The sequence below is a fragment of the Manacus candei genome, unplaced genomic scaffold (genome assembly GCF_025592945.1).
Source record: "Manacus candei isolate 608988 ecotype Guabito, Panama unplaced genomic scaffold, ASM2559294v1 h1tg000056l, whole genome shotgun sequence".
Taxonomy (NCBI): Eukaryota; Metazoa; Chordata; class Aves; order Passeriformes; family Pipridae; genus Manacus; species Manacus candei.
The window spans coordinates 10,709,862-10,727,251 of NW_026138104.1; the positions used below are offsets into that span (position 1 = coordinate 10,709,862).

Below are 17,390 nucleotides of genomic sequence, written 5' to 3' on the forward strand. Positions count from 1 at the left end.
AACATTCATGCCAAAGCAACAGGAATTCTTGGCAGCAAAAGGGAAATGAACTTTCTCTAGCATTTAAAATATATATTCCTCACAGTCTTGACCTTCCGCTTAAGTCCTTTTCCGCAGCAGAAAAAAACATAAGTGTAAAGATTCCCTCAACTGAAAACAAGGATTAAAGTCTAAGGATGCTATCATGTTGAACTACTGATGCTGGGATTGCAGTATTGAGTACAATAATTTTTTTTAGAAGCAGATCAACCAGTTTCTATGAGAGAGAATTTAAGATAATGATGAAAAAGTGTGACTGCTGAACATAAGATAAACTCAGTCATCATTATGGAGCTGGTTCAAGAAAGAAAAGATGCAGAAAGCATAAGAAAACTGAAATCCAGAAACAAAAAGGAAAAAAGAAAAGACAAGAAAATAATGAAAGAAAAAGCCTCTGTGCCTCTGACAGAGAAAAGATAATGCTTGTGTGGGCTGTGTTGCATCTGGATTCATGGCACATTCTCCCACTCTTATGTTAATTTTTTTTGCATAAATCAGAAGCAACTAATTAAAAAAGAAATATTTAATTCTGACATGTTCTTTGAACTGGTGTTCCATCTGGTTCTGTTTGAATAGTAAAATCTGCTGTAGTCGTAAAAATTGGCAAGCAGCACTCTGGTAAAGAGAAACAAAAGAGACTCAGTACAGCAGGTTAATACACTAGCATTTTAACTGGAGACATTTCCAGAATTCAGCAAGCCAAATTGCTCCAGTATGGAAACTATAAAGATCAAATGTGAAAGAGAAATGCTGCAAGTGGGCCGGGAGCAGCACTGACACTGGTACACGAGCTCTGTGTGATACTTGTAGTGTGGGTCTTTGAAGAAGCTTGGTTTACAAGCAAAGGCAATGCAATGCTCCCTGAAATGGGCTCTCTCTGTTGTGTGAAATGCATCCAGTGCACATGCACTGATAGGGAATGATCCTTATGTTATTCATTTGCAAGCTCCACCTTTTGCATTCATGTGGTGCTCTGATACAACACAACTGTTATTCAGAAGACTCAGAAAATACCTTTTTCTTAATTTATTTTTCTTACTTGAAAACTACTTAAAACCTGAACACCAAGCTACAATAAACTCTGATAATAAAGGGAGGAAAATGTAATCGTATTGGGTTTTCTATAGGCTCTGGGATCTAAGCAATCAGCATCCTATGCCATTCAAACCCTCTCTGTAGCAGTGAAGAAAGGCTGATTAACTCCCAGTGCTGCAGAAAAAGATTGTTTTACATCTTTCAGGAACATATCTTGCTGTGAAATATTACTTCTTTAAAATGAAAACCTTTGCTTCAGCACTACATTAACTTGCAAATGGATAACCTAAGACATGTACAATGACTTGGTCAAAAAAAAGGGGTGAATTTGAATGGCCCCTTTCTCCAGCTAAGATACTTAGGAACCCTTGCTGAGCAATAAATGAGTCAGGAACGTAATACTTTTAATTAACGTTTTCTGAATACTTATTTGTAATTTACATTTAATTTTAAACTTGAGCTTAATCCTGTGATCTGGAATGAAGACAACTATTTAGTGCAGTTTGAATGTGACCTTCCCCGGTTTGTGTTAGAAACTATAGAAAAGGGAAACTCTATAGCAATACTTGCAGAACTACTCTTTTCTGAGAAAAGGGCATAATTGTAGGACTTTCTTTCCCCTAAGTGTACTGAGCAACTAATGCACAAATGGGAAACAAGTAATCCAAAGTTTCTCTATCAGACTTCTTCACATATGAACAACTAGGGTTTGGGTAGAAAACACTGAATTTTGCCTATTAAGTTCTTTTGTAGAATTTTTTTTTTTTTGCCAGCTGCTGTCCTGTTAAAATCAGAGGGTAAAGGCAGAAAATTATTATTGATTTATAATTTTGGTATTTTGAATATAACTACAATGTTACAAGTGTAAACACACAGTAATAACTTCTGCTTCTTCCTGTTTCACAGCATACCTATGCTAATGGCTAGGAAGCTGTTAAGCAAGGGATGATACACTATGCAAAATTAAACCTCTGCTGTCTCACACAGTACACCTTGATGGTGTAGATAGATCTGACAGTGCAATCCCTGTGTTCAGAGCCAGCTCCACTGAAATAACTGGAAATTACTACACTCAGATATTTTTGAAAGTTCAGACTTTAGGTTTTCTATAAAAAATCACAGTAAAATCAGGAAAAAGTGCCAGTGTCTATGATATAACACTTTTTAAGCCTAATTTCACTGGCAATTGGAGTAGGTGTATAACCTGTGTCACATAGAAATGTATGTATTTTCTTGTGATCAGCTTTCTCATCTTGGAAAATCATCACAGTCTCTTTAAATCAGTCATTCATCCACAGCAGTCTGCATTCATTTATTCTCTGTTAAATGGAACTGTCAGTTTTGTTGCACCAAAATTCGATTTTCTATTTCATACACATTGTATATGATGATTTTAACTTACTACTGGGTCACCAAGCAAGCCACTGCTTTTTCAAAATATGAGTTTTTGCTACCTTCTTGAAAAATAACAGGTAGCTGCAGTTAGATGATGTGGTGAGGGTACTGTAAATGTATTGTGAAAAATGAGTGACAAGCTGCACATGCTAAGATTATTCCACTTTTTCTGGTATGTCCCTCATAGCTCTGAGGAAACGCACACAGGTAGATGAAATACTTCTAAAGTTGTGATTTGGAAGTCCTGCTGCTGAGAGTGGTACTCTTGTCCTGTGCTGGTGGAGGAAGGGGGACAGTAGAAGGGATGGCACAGGCCAGTGACTACCAAGACAACTTCCCTCAGGCGCTGAAACAAACCAGGGAGATTGTCTGTCCCCAGCTCTGCCCTTCCCTTAGCAAAACACTCCAACTCAAGCTGCAGGGATTTCATTTTCAGGGTTTCTTTGGCCAGCTAATGATGCCTGGTTTGTGTACCCTCACTAGCCTATCTAAAAGTTACTCTATCTCCAGCTATGTAAAGAACAAAGCGATTGATTTTTAAGTGCTGTGGCTTTTTAAAATAAACACAAGGGTGTATTTTCTTAGTTAAGCATATCATGAAAGGGGGGGAGCACTCCTGTAGACAGGTAATTTTTAAGGCCTGATAAGAGCATTTAAAAATTATTCTGTGCTATGTTAACCCTTCAGCCAATAGCTTGAAGTTGGTAGGATTTGCAATGGAAGAATCTGCTCCTGGGTCTGTTAAAGCTGAAAGACAATTTAGTCTTTAGTACAATAATCTATAACCTAAATTTGACCAGTTAAAATACACCCTGGTTTTATATGTGATAGAGCAAATTGATCGTTTCATCAGCTTCAGGGGATCAACACCAGAAATGAGTTTGGTCTGAAGCGTTCAACACAAAAGCCTGCAATGAAGAGAAAGACCAGACTATACAGTTACAGCTGGTTGGTGGAAGTTATGTATAAACAGTGCTTCTCTGATGAGAAGCCAATTATTCCTGAAAACAGAGGAACCAAACCTCAGCTTAATGTTTGGTCAACTGTATTTTCTCTGCTAGTAGGTTTGTTTGTCAGTCAGTTTTGGAATTTTTTCCAATGCCTTTTTAAAGACTTTTTTTTAAAATCCCAAGTGAAAACATAAGAGGTAAAGCCAAAATGAAATGAAGTGTTTCCTTTTTGAAATATACTTGTTTTTTTTTGAAAGAAGACGAATTGCTTTACCAGTTGGAAGAAATCTCATTTATCCTTCCACTTTACCTATTTTGCTACTGCTGTGAAAATGTCACCTAATGGGTAGAACAGAAACTGGGACAGAAAGGCAGGATGACAGAAAGACAGGGGAGGCAAATAATAGCTCAGCAACAGAAAATCTGGAGCATGGATGCTGGGATGGGGAAAGGCCCATAGGACTCATGAACTCTACAGCTTCATACTACGGTGCAGGTGTGGAAAGAGTGAATAAAAATGCATAATTGTCTCTGCAAAGCACTCAGCAGTACACCTATCATCTCCAGCCCAGGGTCAGCCCCGTGAGAACAGAGACCTTTAGCTCAGTAATAACTCTGCTTATTATAACACACCTCAGCTGTGCGTTCCTACCCAAGGCAGTGCTTCTCGCCACTGGCCTTAGCCACTTAACTTGAAGCCTTGAGCTTTACCTCACCCTCAGTTTGACACCTGCCTAGTCTTGTAGATTAATTATTTCTGCTAGGCTCAGAAAAATCTCCTTCTGAGACACCTTCCTTGACATCTGCAGAAGGTTCTGGCTGCGGTGGAGCAGATGTGTTGCAGTGCCTGGTAGCTGGGTGGGCAAGGCTGCCTCAGACCCCACGGGGTCTGCAAGCCATCTGGGAGAGAGCTCCCATACCAGGTAGAATGGCACGAACAACTGATTCTTTTGGCATGATGGCAGCTTGAAAACCAACAAAGTATAACAAATATTCTGAGTCAAGCCAAATGTGAACCCAATGAATGGAAAAAATAAAAACAAAAACAAAAGAGGGAGAAGAATAATTCTGTACAGAATTTTTTAAGTGGTTTTAATTTCCGTGAAAGTAAGTAAAAGTACAAGCTGTGATTTAAAAAACAAAACAAAACAAAACAAGCCTGTGGCGGTTAATTTAAAACTAGTTTTAGTTTCAATTTAAAGATTTTAATTTCTTTATCTCCTGGAACCAACTAGTGATAGTGAGGTAAATCTACAAAATTATTTTAGTAGTTGCTGAATCAGTGTTTTTGCTGGACACATTTTTAATTCACTATCTCAGCTCTAAAGGACCATCTGTCTTGCAGCCGTTGAGGGGATGTAGGACCGGACTGGGAAGTGGATGCATAGGTAATTACAGAGCTATATACAAACTACCCAGATCTCTGCATAATGGATCCTCTGAAAGAACCGAAACTATTATAGTGATTAGGCTGGTAGTGGAAGCTCGGAGGGGCTCTACTTCTGCTGCTCCTCCATATGTTGCATGCAGGATTGCTTGAAGCCACACAGGACTCCGCTCTGTATTAGGGCTGATGCTGAAACATGTCAGAGGGAGGTAGAGAGGATTTTACTCTAAACTGCATTTTGCACCTGCACTTCTGGAGCAATAAGGCTGCCAATGGTTTTGCACAGTTCTCTGAGCATCTCTTCAGCCTCCCCAGAGTGATAAATCTATGGCTGGGAACTTTCTGGTACTAAAATAGCTCTTAAAGCACTTTGAATAATCAAAAAACCTTCATACTTTGTAGGGCCCTTTTATTTCTCCTTCTCCCTCTTGTCTAATTTCAGTACTTGCCTTTGTGAAACTCTACCATTTATTCCCATGTCACAGTAAATAAAGGTACGAATGTATCCTGCTGGGTCAATTAACCTCGGTTCTGTGCTGTGTCACAGTCTGTACTGGCTGTGATTTCCAGAAAGGAATATTCTTTTGTCATTCTTTGCCCATGTGCAAAGCATGTTAAGGCCGTTAAGATAACTGTAACACTTTTCCACACAAAGCTAACTCTGCTTTTTGTGATTTCTGGAGTGCAGTTATGAACTGTAAAATGACATGAACCAAATACTTGTATTCTAATGACTTGTATTCTAAAGTGGTAGAGAAGACAAAGGACTGACAGTTTTTGTGCTTTCATGTCAGTGTGCTCCCTAATGATGGGCAAGCCCCACCACGAAGCCTCTGAACTCCAGCTCTCAGGCAGTCCTTCAAAGGCCAGGAGAATTGGGAGGCTGAGATTTCCCAGTTTTCATGTTATTCTATGCAGTAATATGATGCACTTCACTTCACTATCAAACTCCAAAAGAAACAAAAATGATAATAAAAATAACAGGCGTTGTTGACTTCCACTTCCTTGAGCTTTCATGTGAAATATTTAGATAAGCTAGCTTGGTAAAGTCAGCCTAAACGGCTGTCTGATGTAGGAATAAACCTGTTAATTAAACAAACATGCTGTGTAGCAGCATATATAAATACTGCCTATATTTTTAAGTGAATATCTGATAAGGAAATAAGCTACGACACCGATAAAACATCAAGACACCAAATGATGAACTGTGATTATTTTCAGAGGTGATATGGGAATAAACCTGTATTAATCAATATACCTGTATATATCAGTGATGTTTGCTCCTGGGTTTTGCTTACAAAGGAGCAAATGATGAAGAATGTAGGTTAAAATGTAAAGGAATGAAGACAAATGTGGAAGGAAAATTCCACCCCAGAGTTCCCTCTCAATTCTGGTGAAGTAGTGTATACACAGAAATGTTTTAAATCCATGGGAGTATATTTTCCTTCCACAGGAGGGAGAGTTAGTGTTAAGTAAACAACTGATATTTCAATCAGTGAAGGCAAGGGGGATCTCCCAGGTTGTTTTTTGAGACCTACTCTTACCTCTCTGGCCTTTCTTCAGACCCCTAAATGCTGCAAGATGCAGAGGGAGAATTTTGTACTGGATCAACTGGTATTCCTAGGGCTTGCTGCTCTAAAGGACTAGAATTACTCTGCAGGAGTTGAAGGTGCCAAAGAGATGGGTGATGAAGTGAAGACTGGCAGACAGAGGCCAGAGGGAGGCAGACAAAACCTGCTGCTGGTGCCAACCTCTGAGTCTGGATGTTTGCATATGATACCAGGTCTGTGTCCCGCTGCAAACTCCAGCAGTATAAATTTGGGCTGGATTAGCCGTTTATGTCAAATTAGCCAGAACACACAACAAGGAGTTCACCTTAGTGTATGGCCTTATGTCAGCTGCAGAATGACAGATAGTACCAAATTCAGAGCATAATGTCTATTTATGTTAACCCCCTGTTAACCTTTTCGAACAAATTTGAACTGGCAGAGTGTGTTTATACCAGAGTAGTGCTTTTTGGTTTATGGCTGCAAAGATTTGATCTGATACTAGGATTCTTAAAACTGGATTTATGGTTTTGTCCAACCCCAGACATAATATGAACTGAAGATCTCATGTTATTAACAAACATGCTTTGCTCTCTGGGCAAGTTGGAGGTCTTGCTCACTGTTACAGGATAAGAGAAAAATTGTGCCACCCAGAAACTATCATCCAGCCTCGTGGGAGTGTAAAGATTTGTGTTATATGCATTAGAAGAAACGTTATGATAGAAAACATACAGATTCTGCAATAAAAGTACCCAGAAGGTGTTACTCCTTGTGAGTTTGAAAACCCACACCATTATGAGGATTGATGGTAGCAGAGGTTCCCAGTGACCCTGGTAATAGGCAATCAGTCTCCTCTCAAAACCACACACACATGGGTTTCAAGTATCTTTAGCTGAAGACACGTCTCTTGGAGCTCCCCTGACTCCTGTGCTGCCGTGGGGGCTGCTGGCCACAACCCATCAGGGCATCCCTGAGGGGCAAGGGTTTGCAATGCACAATGGCTTGGAGCTCCTGCTCAAAGGATTCAGAAATAAGACGCAAAGTTCCCTAAATATAGAGATTTTGCATGTTATTCAGATGAGTGTAAACGTAACTGCTGTTCTTAAATGTGAATATTAAATCTACTCTGTAAAAACACAATTACTGCTGCCATGGCAGACATCAGTTGTCCCTTTTGAAGGAATGCCTTGAAAATGCAATCATAAAATCCCTGCACGTTATGGATTTCATTAACATTGTACTCCCCTAGGATTCCCAATTGCACAATAACAGGAGTTCTTTAAATTTTAAATACCACAGACAGGAACAATTTCACTAAAACCAGATGTCAAACCCTCGCATGGGCCTTCTTACTGGTTCTAAACACTGAAACTGGCTAGTAATTGATACCTATTAACATGTTTGTTGTTCAGATTACATAAATGGAAACACTATACTATTTTTCCTGTGAAAGGATACGTTAATGAGGGACAATGACTTACATTGCAATGGCAGTTCCCTGCTCTTGATTAAATTAAAGGGCTGTTTTTATTTTTTATTTTAGATTACGCTGTTTCAAACTGAAGGGCAGTCAAGTGTGCGAAACATAAGTGCAATAAACAAGTAGGCTGAGCTTAAGGTTGAGATGTTAATAACATCCCATATGACAATAAACTGCCTTCATGCTTATTTTGGTAGCCTTTGCCTCATGCATATTGTTATTCAATTCATATTGGAAAATCCACGGACTTTATTAATGTGTTTTTAAAGAAGAAATTCAATCTGGAGTGACTCTGTTTCTGATTAAGGAATGACTCCAAATTTCGAGTTCGACCAGCAATTTTAAAAAGTGTGTTTGAGGGCAAAAATAAAATGGAGAAAGTACTGCGCAGACTTATAGTGTGACTGTGTTATGAAAATTTTAAATCTAAACTTTGACATTTATATCCAAACAATTGAGAAATAAATGGAAAGGCAATTTTTGTTTAGCGGAGCCCTGTAAGCAGGTGGCACTCAGATGGACTCGGTAGTTTGTACCTGTCAGCCACAAAGGAGCAATCCAGTTTTTCCACCAAAGAATAGGTTTCAGGTCCACAGATGGAATTCATGCAAATTCATTACTAACAACAAGCCAACACTATTTTCCTAATTATTTTCAGTGAAATGGTCCAAAAGACTTCAACACCTCAAAGGAGACAATCATCTCACATGCCCTCTAGACGTCCTCTAAAGATACCAATCTCTCTTGGCTGATACTTAACTGAAGTTTTCTGTTTCTTTTGTCTTAACAAGAACATTAACCTTCAAGGGAGAGGTAAAAGGAAGGGAAAGGAGAACTATATTATTTCCCTTATACAAAAAAAATGATACACTGAAGAAATTAGTTTTTGGAGCTGTTTTTTCAAGTTGTTTTGCCCATGTATGACTGTACATAGCTCATATATATGCCCTAGTTGCATATGCATATTATCAATTTAAAGGCAGACATCACTGTTTATCCAGCTGCAGTGTGTGTGCAGGTATGGAAACCTGCAATCGTGAAAAAATTAATGATTAACTGATATACACAATCTCTGTCTTTCAGACAAGGACATACAGGCAGAAATTTTCACTTCAAAAGTTCTAAGTTCAGCATTGCTGTATCCTTCACCTTTTTTTCTTTCCGTTGAATATTTTCTAGAGTTCTTGCTCTGTGCAGCAAAAATTCATTTATGCTGTACTGTGCAAAAGAAAACAGTTCACATAAATGACGAGTTTACAATAGCACGCACAACAAAGCAGAACAAAGTGACCTCAGTCCTTCATATACACGTGCCTTCCTCCTTTTATAAAATGTTACAATTTTTTTTTTCTATGGGTAATTTCAGAGTATTTTATCAGTTACATGTCCTTGGTGGTTTTTCTGTAAGTTCTTATGGAGACGAGCATCTGTTCCCGAGGATATTTGTATAGAGGAAACAGGGGATCTCAATATTTTATCCAGACACAAACTTGCAATATGCACTTACTGCCAGTGGCATCAAGACTTCATAGAAGATGGCAGATCACAGGCACAAGAACCCTGCTATTGAGGTTCCTGATGGTCTGAAGCCCTTAGCACCCATCTCAAGATTGTCAATTAACAGGAAAGCGTTTAGAACACAAGTGGAAGTCTGAATTATCAATGTTAGTATAGAATGAAACCACAATAAATAAGCACCAGAGCCAAAGATAAGTTAAACTGCTGTACTTTGTGAAAAGCCAGGGGGTGGTGTACTCAATCTCTGAACTTAGCTTGGTTGCTTCTGCTACAGAAGTTGAGTGGTAGAAACTACTAACAGGAGTCCCTTCACATGGGCCTTGGGCAGTTGAAGGAGATGCCCAAGGGCAGATTGCATGCAAATCATCACCAACTTCTTGGTTGATGTGGTAGCTGGAGGCAGCATAAAGCTGCTAAAAATTCTGCTCAGTGGTTGTTTCAGGCCCTGGGCACTCTGGTTTATGGCAGGAGGCAAAGGAGGCTGAGAAATTCATGGGCAGGAGGCCTGACAAACCCTGAGCTGTTTTAAGCATAAACCCTGGAGTATCCTGCATTCTGTTGTGTCTGTTATTAAAGAAGTTAATGGTTAAAAAAAGTCCTTTGAAACTTTTTCTCAGAAAGATCTAGTTCTAAGTGAAAGGATTAAGCTATATATATAGGTATGTAGTTATCATAGCTTAATAAAGTTAATAAGCACACAGAACACATGAATGAGATTTGACTAGCTCTCTTGTTTTGATTATCCAGTTATAAATGTGCAAATGACAGCAGAAAAGAAGGAAACAAAAAAAAGTGGCAGTCCTTGGACCAGATGAAACACATGGAATTTGATTCTAATGCATTCCACCCTTTTTCCATGTGCAGTCCATGGATTGCAAGTGGCAATGATTAATAACAAGCCTTGCACTTAGATAAGGTTGAGGAGATTTTGATGTTTATTCCTCAGTAATGAGAAAGGATAAACAGATTTCTTTTTTTGCCACTCTGAAGTCTGATTAGGTCCATTGTACAGGATCACTATGTTGCCAGGAGCTCAGGACGCCCAGGGGCCCCCAAGCAGGACACCTGAGAGTCCCGTTGTGTGCCAAGGATCAGAAATGAAAGATTTCCCCTTCTTTCTTCCCTTTACTAACTACTACTCAACATGTTTTTAAGCTTTCTGGCAGACAGCAAACCTCACAGGAAACACCAGTGTGAACATTCGTATGGAAGGCTAATAAGGCATTGTTTTTATATGTCAGTTAGTAATTTCCTATAGAAAACAACAGAAGCAGGAGGAATGTTTAAAATCTATGAACAAGTTTTAAATATTAGTAATATAGATCTAATACACTCAAGCATTTCTCTTAGCTTTTGCCAACAGAAATAGAATGTAGGTTTCAGCTAAGCAGTGTAAGGCAATGTACAATTGAGGCAAATCAGTGGTTTTTTTCATATAATGATGCTAATACTTGCCCATTAGTATAGGTTTTTTGTATTCAGTAATTCATATGAATAATCTTAAACTGTTCAGGAATCATGTGCCATTAAGCTATGGACCTGATAAAATATACTAAAAAACAAGCCCAAACAGACTGACTGAACTCAAGGAGCCTCTTCATAGCAATAAATGTTTCCAGGATTTCTCCTGTACTAACAGAGCAAAGCCAAGGCAACTCATCTTGCTAATGAGTGTTGTGTTTAAGGATGTGGAAGAATAGCCACAAGGCAGAGACCACTGAACTCATTCTGTGTGTACCATGTTCTAGAAGAGACATAGGTCTTCTGAGGTGAAATCTGAGTGCATGAAAACACTATGTTGTATTAATACTTAACTGTAATCAGCTAGAGACACAGCACATGCTCAGCTTACTGGGACATTCCACTTTAAGTGCATGTTAAACTAATATTGACTTTTCCACTAAACCAAAATCTCTGTTATTTGTGCCCAGAAGACTGAAAAAACAATAGATGTGGGAAACAAAAGAATTAATCTTCCTGACCTTTTCTTTTTCTATACCTTTGGGAGTAAGTCTTTTTCTGTGTGTCTAATAGGGAATATGAGATATTCACTTGCAATGACTCTTAAATTATGTAGAAGTACTTTACTGTGTTATTTTTTCCTTTCTTTTTCATCCTCCACATTCAATAAACTCCACAGAGTATTATTAATAATATCTTTAAAATGTTATTTTTTTACCTGTATCCATTCTCTGATAGAATCTTCCCCTGGGGTCCATCCATTCTCAGGGTAATTTAGCCGGGACCTTTCCGAAGACCAGATAGCGCTGTACTGGGAGGAGACAGTGATTTGATCAGAGTGAATTTCTCCTGACTCCATACCTAGTGGTTCCATGCACTGGAAATCTGAAGAAAAATAAATTACCATCATTATTATGGTCAGCTTTTTGATTTAGACTTTGAATAATGAGAACATTTTCCTGCTTTGAATATGAATATCTAAAGAATTTATTTTTATGTGACTTTGAATACTTTAGCAACTTTAAGTGAGGCAGTATTGGGTTTATAGTGTCATTCTTAATACTGTCATTTGAGTTGCCATGGCAATTCCTGCAGTAATAATGCTATACAAATATTTTTAGCCCAGCATTTTAGCCATTTCAATATAGGACAATAGAATTCTCTATTCTAGGCTAGCACAAACCCTTCTGTGGATTCATAACATAAAACAATGTATGTTCATCTCATAATTATGCATAAACTCAGGAAAGACAAATTAGATGACTGTATGAAATAATTTGATTATAAAACTATTTACTTCCATAGAAAAAGTACAAAATGCTTAAAAAAATATTGTTAAAATTTTATCCATCCTCTTTGGATCCTAGACACCGGAGTGAAACACAGCAACAAATTTTGAATCCAGGCCAGAAGCTTATTGACCTAAGGGAATTACCACCTCTTCTGTAACGTGGTGTATTTTAAATGAGTTGATCATCTTCATTCAATCTTTTTTTGTTGACACAAAAATTATGTAGATAATTTAGAATTAATTGACATCCTAATCACTATAGTGAGTTCAAAGGCTAGTAGGGCACGGAGATTCAGTTCTTTTCTTGGTCTTCAGAAAAGGCTCCAACCTCTACTAAAGCAAGAGAGGCCAATGGCTTTAGACAGATCCTCACACCCAGGTGCTCGTGTTCCCCTCGTGTCAGAAGTGGAGTAGGAGAAACAAACATGTGCCTATGCTTCTGTTCAGAGACTTCATATTATAGAAATATAATTAATTCCTTCATTAGAAATTTAAGATAAAATACCAGTGTGCGAAATGGAGGCCCTGACAGCTGGATATGCACTCCTTTTTATCACACCTTCTCTGGAGCTGATGTTTCTCTAACAGAGGGGTGGGTGCGTGCTGAGTTGAAGGTTTCAACATCTATGAGTTGGAAAAATGAGATTTAAAAAACCAAATTTCCAATTTTTAAGTGAAAATTAAAATATTCTGCAAAAAGTGTTTAAATCTTTTACCAGGAATCCAAAAATTTACATTCAGAAATGTTATAAAGGGTATTTTACAGGAGTTGTAGTTAGACTGACCCATAACTCAATTATCAAACTTGTTGTCAGCTGTGTTTTCCATGGCGTATGACCCTTTCCCCCAAATCTGTGCTGTTTCAGTGTTTTAGGAGCCTTGGGTGAAGTACTGGAGCCAAACTACATTAGGGTAAGTCTCAAAGTAAATTAACCTCTGCTTGAAATCTGAAGGAGAGCCATAACCCACTGCAAAGAATGCAAAACATGATAGGTAGGAGTCATATTAAAATATCTAAAAAGTGTCTAGTTTGATCTAGACATGTTGGCTTTCCCTGTAGTCTACTGAGAGGGACAAGTACCTCCTAGGGACATCTCACATGTCTGAGATAAGCAGAAAGAGCTGTCCTCTGGAGGTGACCCTCTCTGTACTGACAACAAAAAGAGAAAGGGTGGCTGAAATTAAGTGAGAGGATTCACTCTGTCTTAAGTCTACACCATATAAAATGTTTCCTCTTATCATCCAAAAGGGTTTTCACACACACTGACTTCTGTTCTATTGTCCTGTGCTTAAGAGCTGAAGGCATCCCAGTGTAGCAGATATTATTAATTCTGACTTCAGTGTGATGATGCATCTACATCCCAGGGAGGGTGACTGTGGAGGAGATGGACGGGGGACCCAAGTGGCCTGTGTTAGCTAATGAAGGGATAGGAGCAGCACCTACATAGGGAGCAACCAAACTAGCTGAAAGTACAGTCTGACACAGATGGAGAAGGATGCTTCCCATCCACAGAGGCTGGGTGTGTCCCATTCCCTCTTCCTAGCTATGCATGTATAAGAAAACTGTTAAAGAGGCAAGGAGTGGAGGAGAGGTGGTGAGTTACAGGGATTACTTCAGTTTGCTCATTTTTCTTTTGTTCTTTTTTGACTAGACAAGTAGATTAAATATGGGTGAATCTGCTTGAAACTCAGTAAGACACAGAAAGAAGAGAGAGTCTGATTTAAAGTGTGTGATTTATCATTGAGGAGAGCAAGAAAATCTGCAAGGATGTGATGTAACACAGCCTGTTTTTTCATGTGTCTTCCTCACTTTGTTTCATTCTCTGTCCGAAGGGTAACCATGAAAATCAGGTAACTGGGGAAAAAATATGAGTTAGGGAACAAAGCTTAGACAGCTTATGAAATGGTTTAACAAGAGCACATATATTAAATGTTTTTTTTTTTATTCAAGAAATCGATCATCAAAGCTTACTCCATGTAATAAAAGGCAGCTTTGGATAGTGCATTCATTGTCCGTGTTTCATTGTTTTAATGCAAGTGTTCAATTGCTCTGCATTCCTGCGTTCCCGTGGTCAGCACAGTTTTTCACAATAATTATCCCCACTTCCTGGCAATACTGTGGAATAAAACTGTAAGGAGAATTCTGCTTCTTGCCCTGCTTTTCAAAGGGCAGCTGTTCTTTTTAAAAATAAAATAAAAAAAAGATAGAAAAAAAGGAAAACAGAGCCAATCCTTCCCCACCATCTTATTTATTTAAGGTTTCTTTAAAACTTCAGGCAACACCTGGTGTGCAAGAAGACATAACTGAGAGTAGTTTCCAAGAAGCTCTGTGGGATAGATAAATACTGACCTTCTGATACACTGCTCTGTGACACGCTGTAGTTTGCTGAGAATCCCTCCTTTGCTATTGCACTGTCAGTGTAAAATACCATTGAAAGAATCCCTGTTGAAGACCGGACACGTCCTGGGTTGTTCTGCCCACAATAACGCCCGATGTGTGGGCCAACTGCAAAGAGACAGGATACAATAGTAAACTGCCAGTCCTACTATAACAATAGATGCCACTACAATATCCTCCCAAAGAGAGCCTCTCAGCAGGAAACAGTGAACCTCTGCAACAGTTCAAAATGACAATGTCATCAATAACTAAGCGGTGAGCAGTAAATTGTTCATCCTACCCTAGCAATCTTACTTCGAAAATGCTCCAGACAGCACTCCATGAACCTCCGAAAATGTAAAGAACCAGGATTTAAAAAACTGTCCTTTAAAGTGTGCAGAGAGGCCAGCGATGCACAAAACTGCATGTACAAAACACCACAAGTATTTTCCAATTGAATTGATTGAAGTACCTATTTATGACAAGAACAACTGAATGGCCTGATTTGCCCACCCAGTATACAAGATACTCTGAGGAGTTCAAATAGTGCCTGCCAGGTTTTATGCTCAATACTGCAGATAATCTATTAATTTTATAGTAAACTTTGAAAAACATTTTTGCACTCATATTGAGGCTATGGTCAATGACTCTTTATCCCCTCTATTTAGGCTTTCATCACACCCTCATAGGTCTTTTGCCCATATGTTCAATATTAAAGAACAGTGTCAAAAGAATTTAAGAGTAAAATCTTAATCCCTTTAAAAGAGCAAGGATTTCTTAAGTATATCTCCATGTCACAGAATACATACACACACACACACACACATACATATACATGATCTCTTTAAGTGTTAATAATGTATAAACCCAATTCTGATATTTTTCAGGGTTTCCTGTGCAGTGAGATAATCTTTTTCCTTAATTAAACTACTCAATTCACAACCAACATATGCAGCCTTCTAGCACTTGAGCATTCCCTACAGATAGGTCCCTAGGCTGTTGAATGGTGGTACATCTGTGCTTACAAACAATAAAAAAAGATAATGCTAAACCCCACCCATGGAGTTCAATCATGAAAATAATCATGAGGCATCATTCTAATGCTTACACCACTGGCTTTCCAGGCTTAAATTAACACCTTGTCATGTCTCTAGGAAGTCCATTACACTTTCAGTTTAAAATATAAAATGTTTATATATCCTAATTATTCACAGTTCAAAGAATATCTACAGCTAACATAATTTTCTACTCATTTATTGGCATTTTACAACAAGTAAAACAGTTCCAGCTTGGAATAACTTTATTATGTAAGCTACACATTTCTGTAAGGCCCTAGAGTTGCCAGAAAGAGGAAGCTCAGATGTTATAGCTCTTGCTGCCAACATGTGCTTTTCTATCTGTATTCTGGCCATAGTTAGTCTTCAGTTGCCTTGGCAATCCCATGGCATTTAAAATACCTGCCAATTCAGTCTTTTCCCACCAAGGTTGTTTAATGCAGCATTGATAGAATGAAACACCCTATAGAGGATATGAGTTGAATTCTTCCTCAACCTAGAAATCAATAAAGCTTCATAGTTTTATTATTTGGAGAGAGAAATTAGTTTTAGACTGTTACCATTAGTGGCTTTTAGAAAACACAAAATAATGTTTGCATTCCAATTGCTGGAGGTTTTTGTTTTTGTATTTGTTTTTGCTTTCTTTTGCATTTTCTATGTGCAAACAACTCTGATCCTGCTTCTTCCCATGATGGCTTTCAACATTATAGCTGCTGTTGTTGCTCTCAACTGCAAGAAAATAAGGATAAGGCTACCACGTTATGGTACTCTGAGCCTCCCTCCTCCCATTTCCTGTAGGGAAGCCTCTTTGAAATGACAAACAGAAGAGAACTTTGTTTAAAGCAGACAGGCTTTAAGATTCCCCATGACTCACTGGTTTATAATTTTTAAAACATATTTAGTGATTCTGCATTGAGTCTTCAACAGATTGGCCCTGCTATGACAATGCTATTCCCTTTGCTATCTAAGTAGATGCAAGAGCCAACAATTTTCAGAATATTACATAAAGAAGTATTGAATTTTTTGCACAACATGTAAACCTTAGCCTGCTGAGCTAATACGCTATCGATCTGAGTACAACTGGATGAAATAGAGATTCTTGTTCTTCTTCCATAAATAGCTAACACAAAGTTCTCCTTTTTTTTCTTCAATTCAAGTCTTGAAAACCTTTGAATTACAATAAATTATCAAATATTTCAGGTGTCACCACAGCAAATAAATGCTGTGCAGGGTACACTACCTGAGCAGTCATTCAGGGGGTGATACTGCTGTCTGATTAGGTAGACTATGCCACTGCTTTTTTTTACCATCTTCTTGACAATTCCTTAGGAACCAAGATGGGATTTCATAATAGACCATATACAGTTCCAAATGGGAATTTTAGGGCAGCAGGTGCTGAAAAGTCCTTAGGCCTAGAAAGCTCTTTGCAACTTCTACCTGTAGACCATCATGTTGCTATGTCAGAATTCCCCAGGAAGTCCTACTCCAAATACAAATCACTTGGAAATGTCCTCACTCAAGGATATTTCTACACTACCTGCAGAACAAAGGCATTTCAGGGATCCAGCTACTTCATTTGACTGCCCATGCTGTAGTTGTTTCTGGGACCTTGGCTCCTCTTTCCACTGGCACGGTACAATATAGGGGAAAACTGAGTAACTTTCAGGTTAAAAGATGGAAGGACAACTAAAACATCTGTTTTACAAGCACTTCCCAAAATGCAGAGTCTAACTGTAGAACTTGAATAAATCCTTGATTAATCTTAATATGTCTGAAGGTTTACAGATCTGAGTGTGGAATACACAGAATGTGGTTAGTGGTTTAAGACTAAAGAGAAATCTTATCCTTACCAATT

The 17,390-nt window shown here is 38.4% G+C and overlaps 1 protein-coding gene across 4 annotated transcripts in view; it reads right to left on the reverse strand.

Annotated features, from left to right (window-relative positions):
* Positions 1-17,390, reverse strand: part of NRP1 (neuropilin 1) — a 112,905-nt gene that overhangs the window by 40,183 nt on the left and 55,332 nt on the right. For all 4 annotated transcript variants that reach the window (XM_051802327.1, XM_051802328.1, XM_051802326.1 and 1 more), the window contains exons 5-6: positions 14,454-14,609; positions 11,531-11,697 (exon numbers count right to left, since the gene is read on the reverse strand). In XM_051802327.1, the coding sequence (XP_051658287.1) occupies positions 11,531-11,697; positions 14,454-14,609 (323 nt within the window). The remainder of the gene's footprint in view (positions 1-11,530; positions 11,698-14,453; positions 14,610-17,390) is intronic.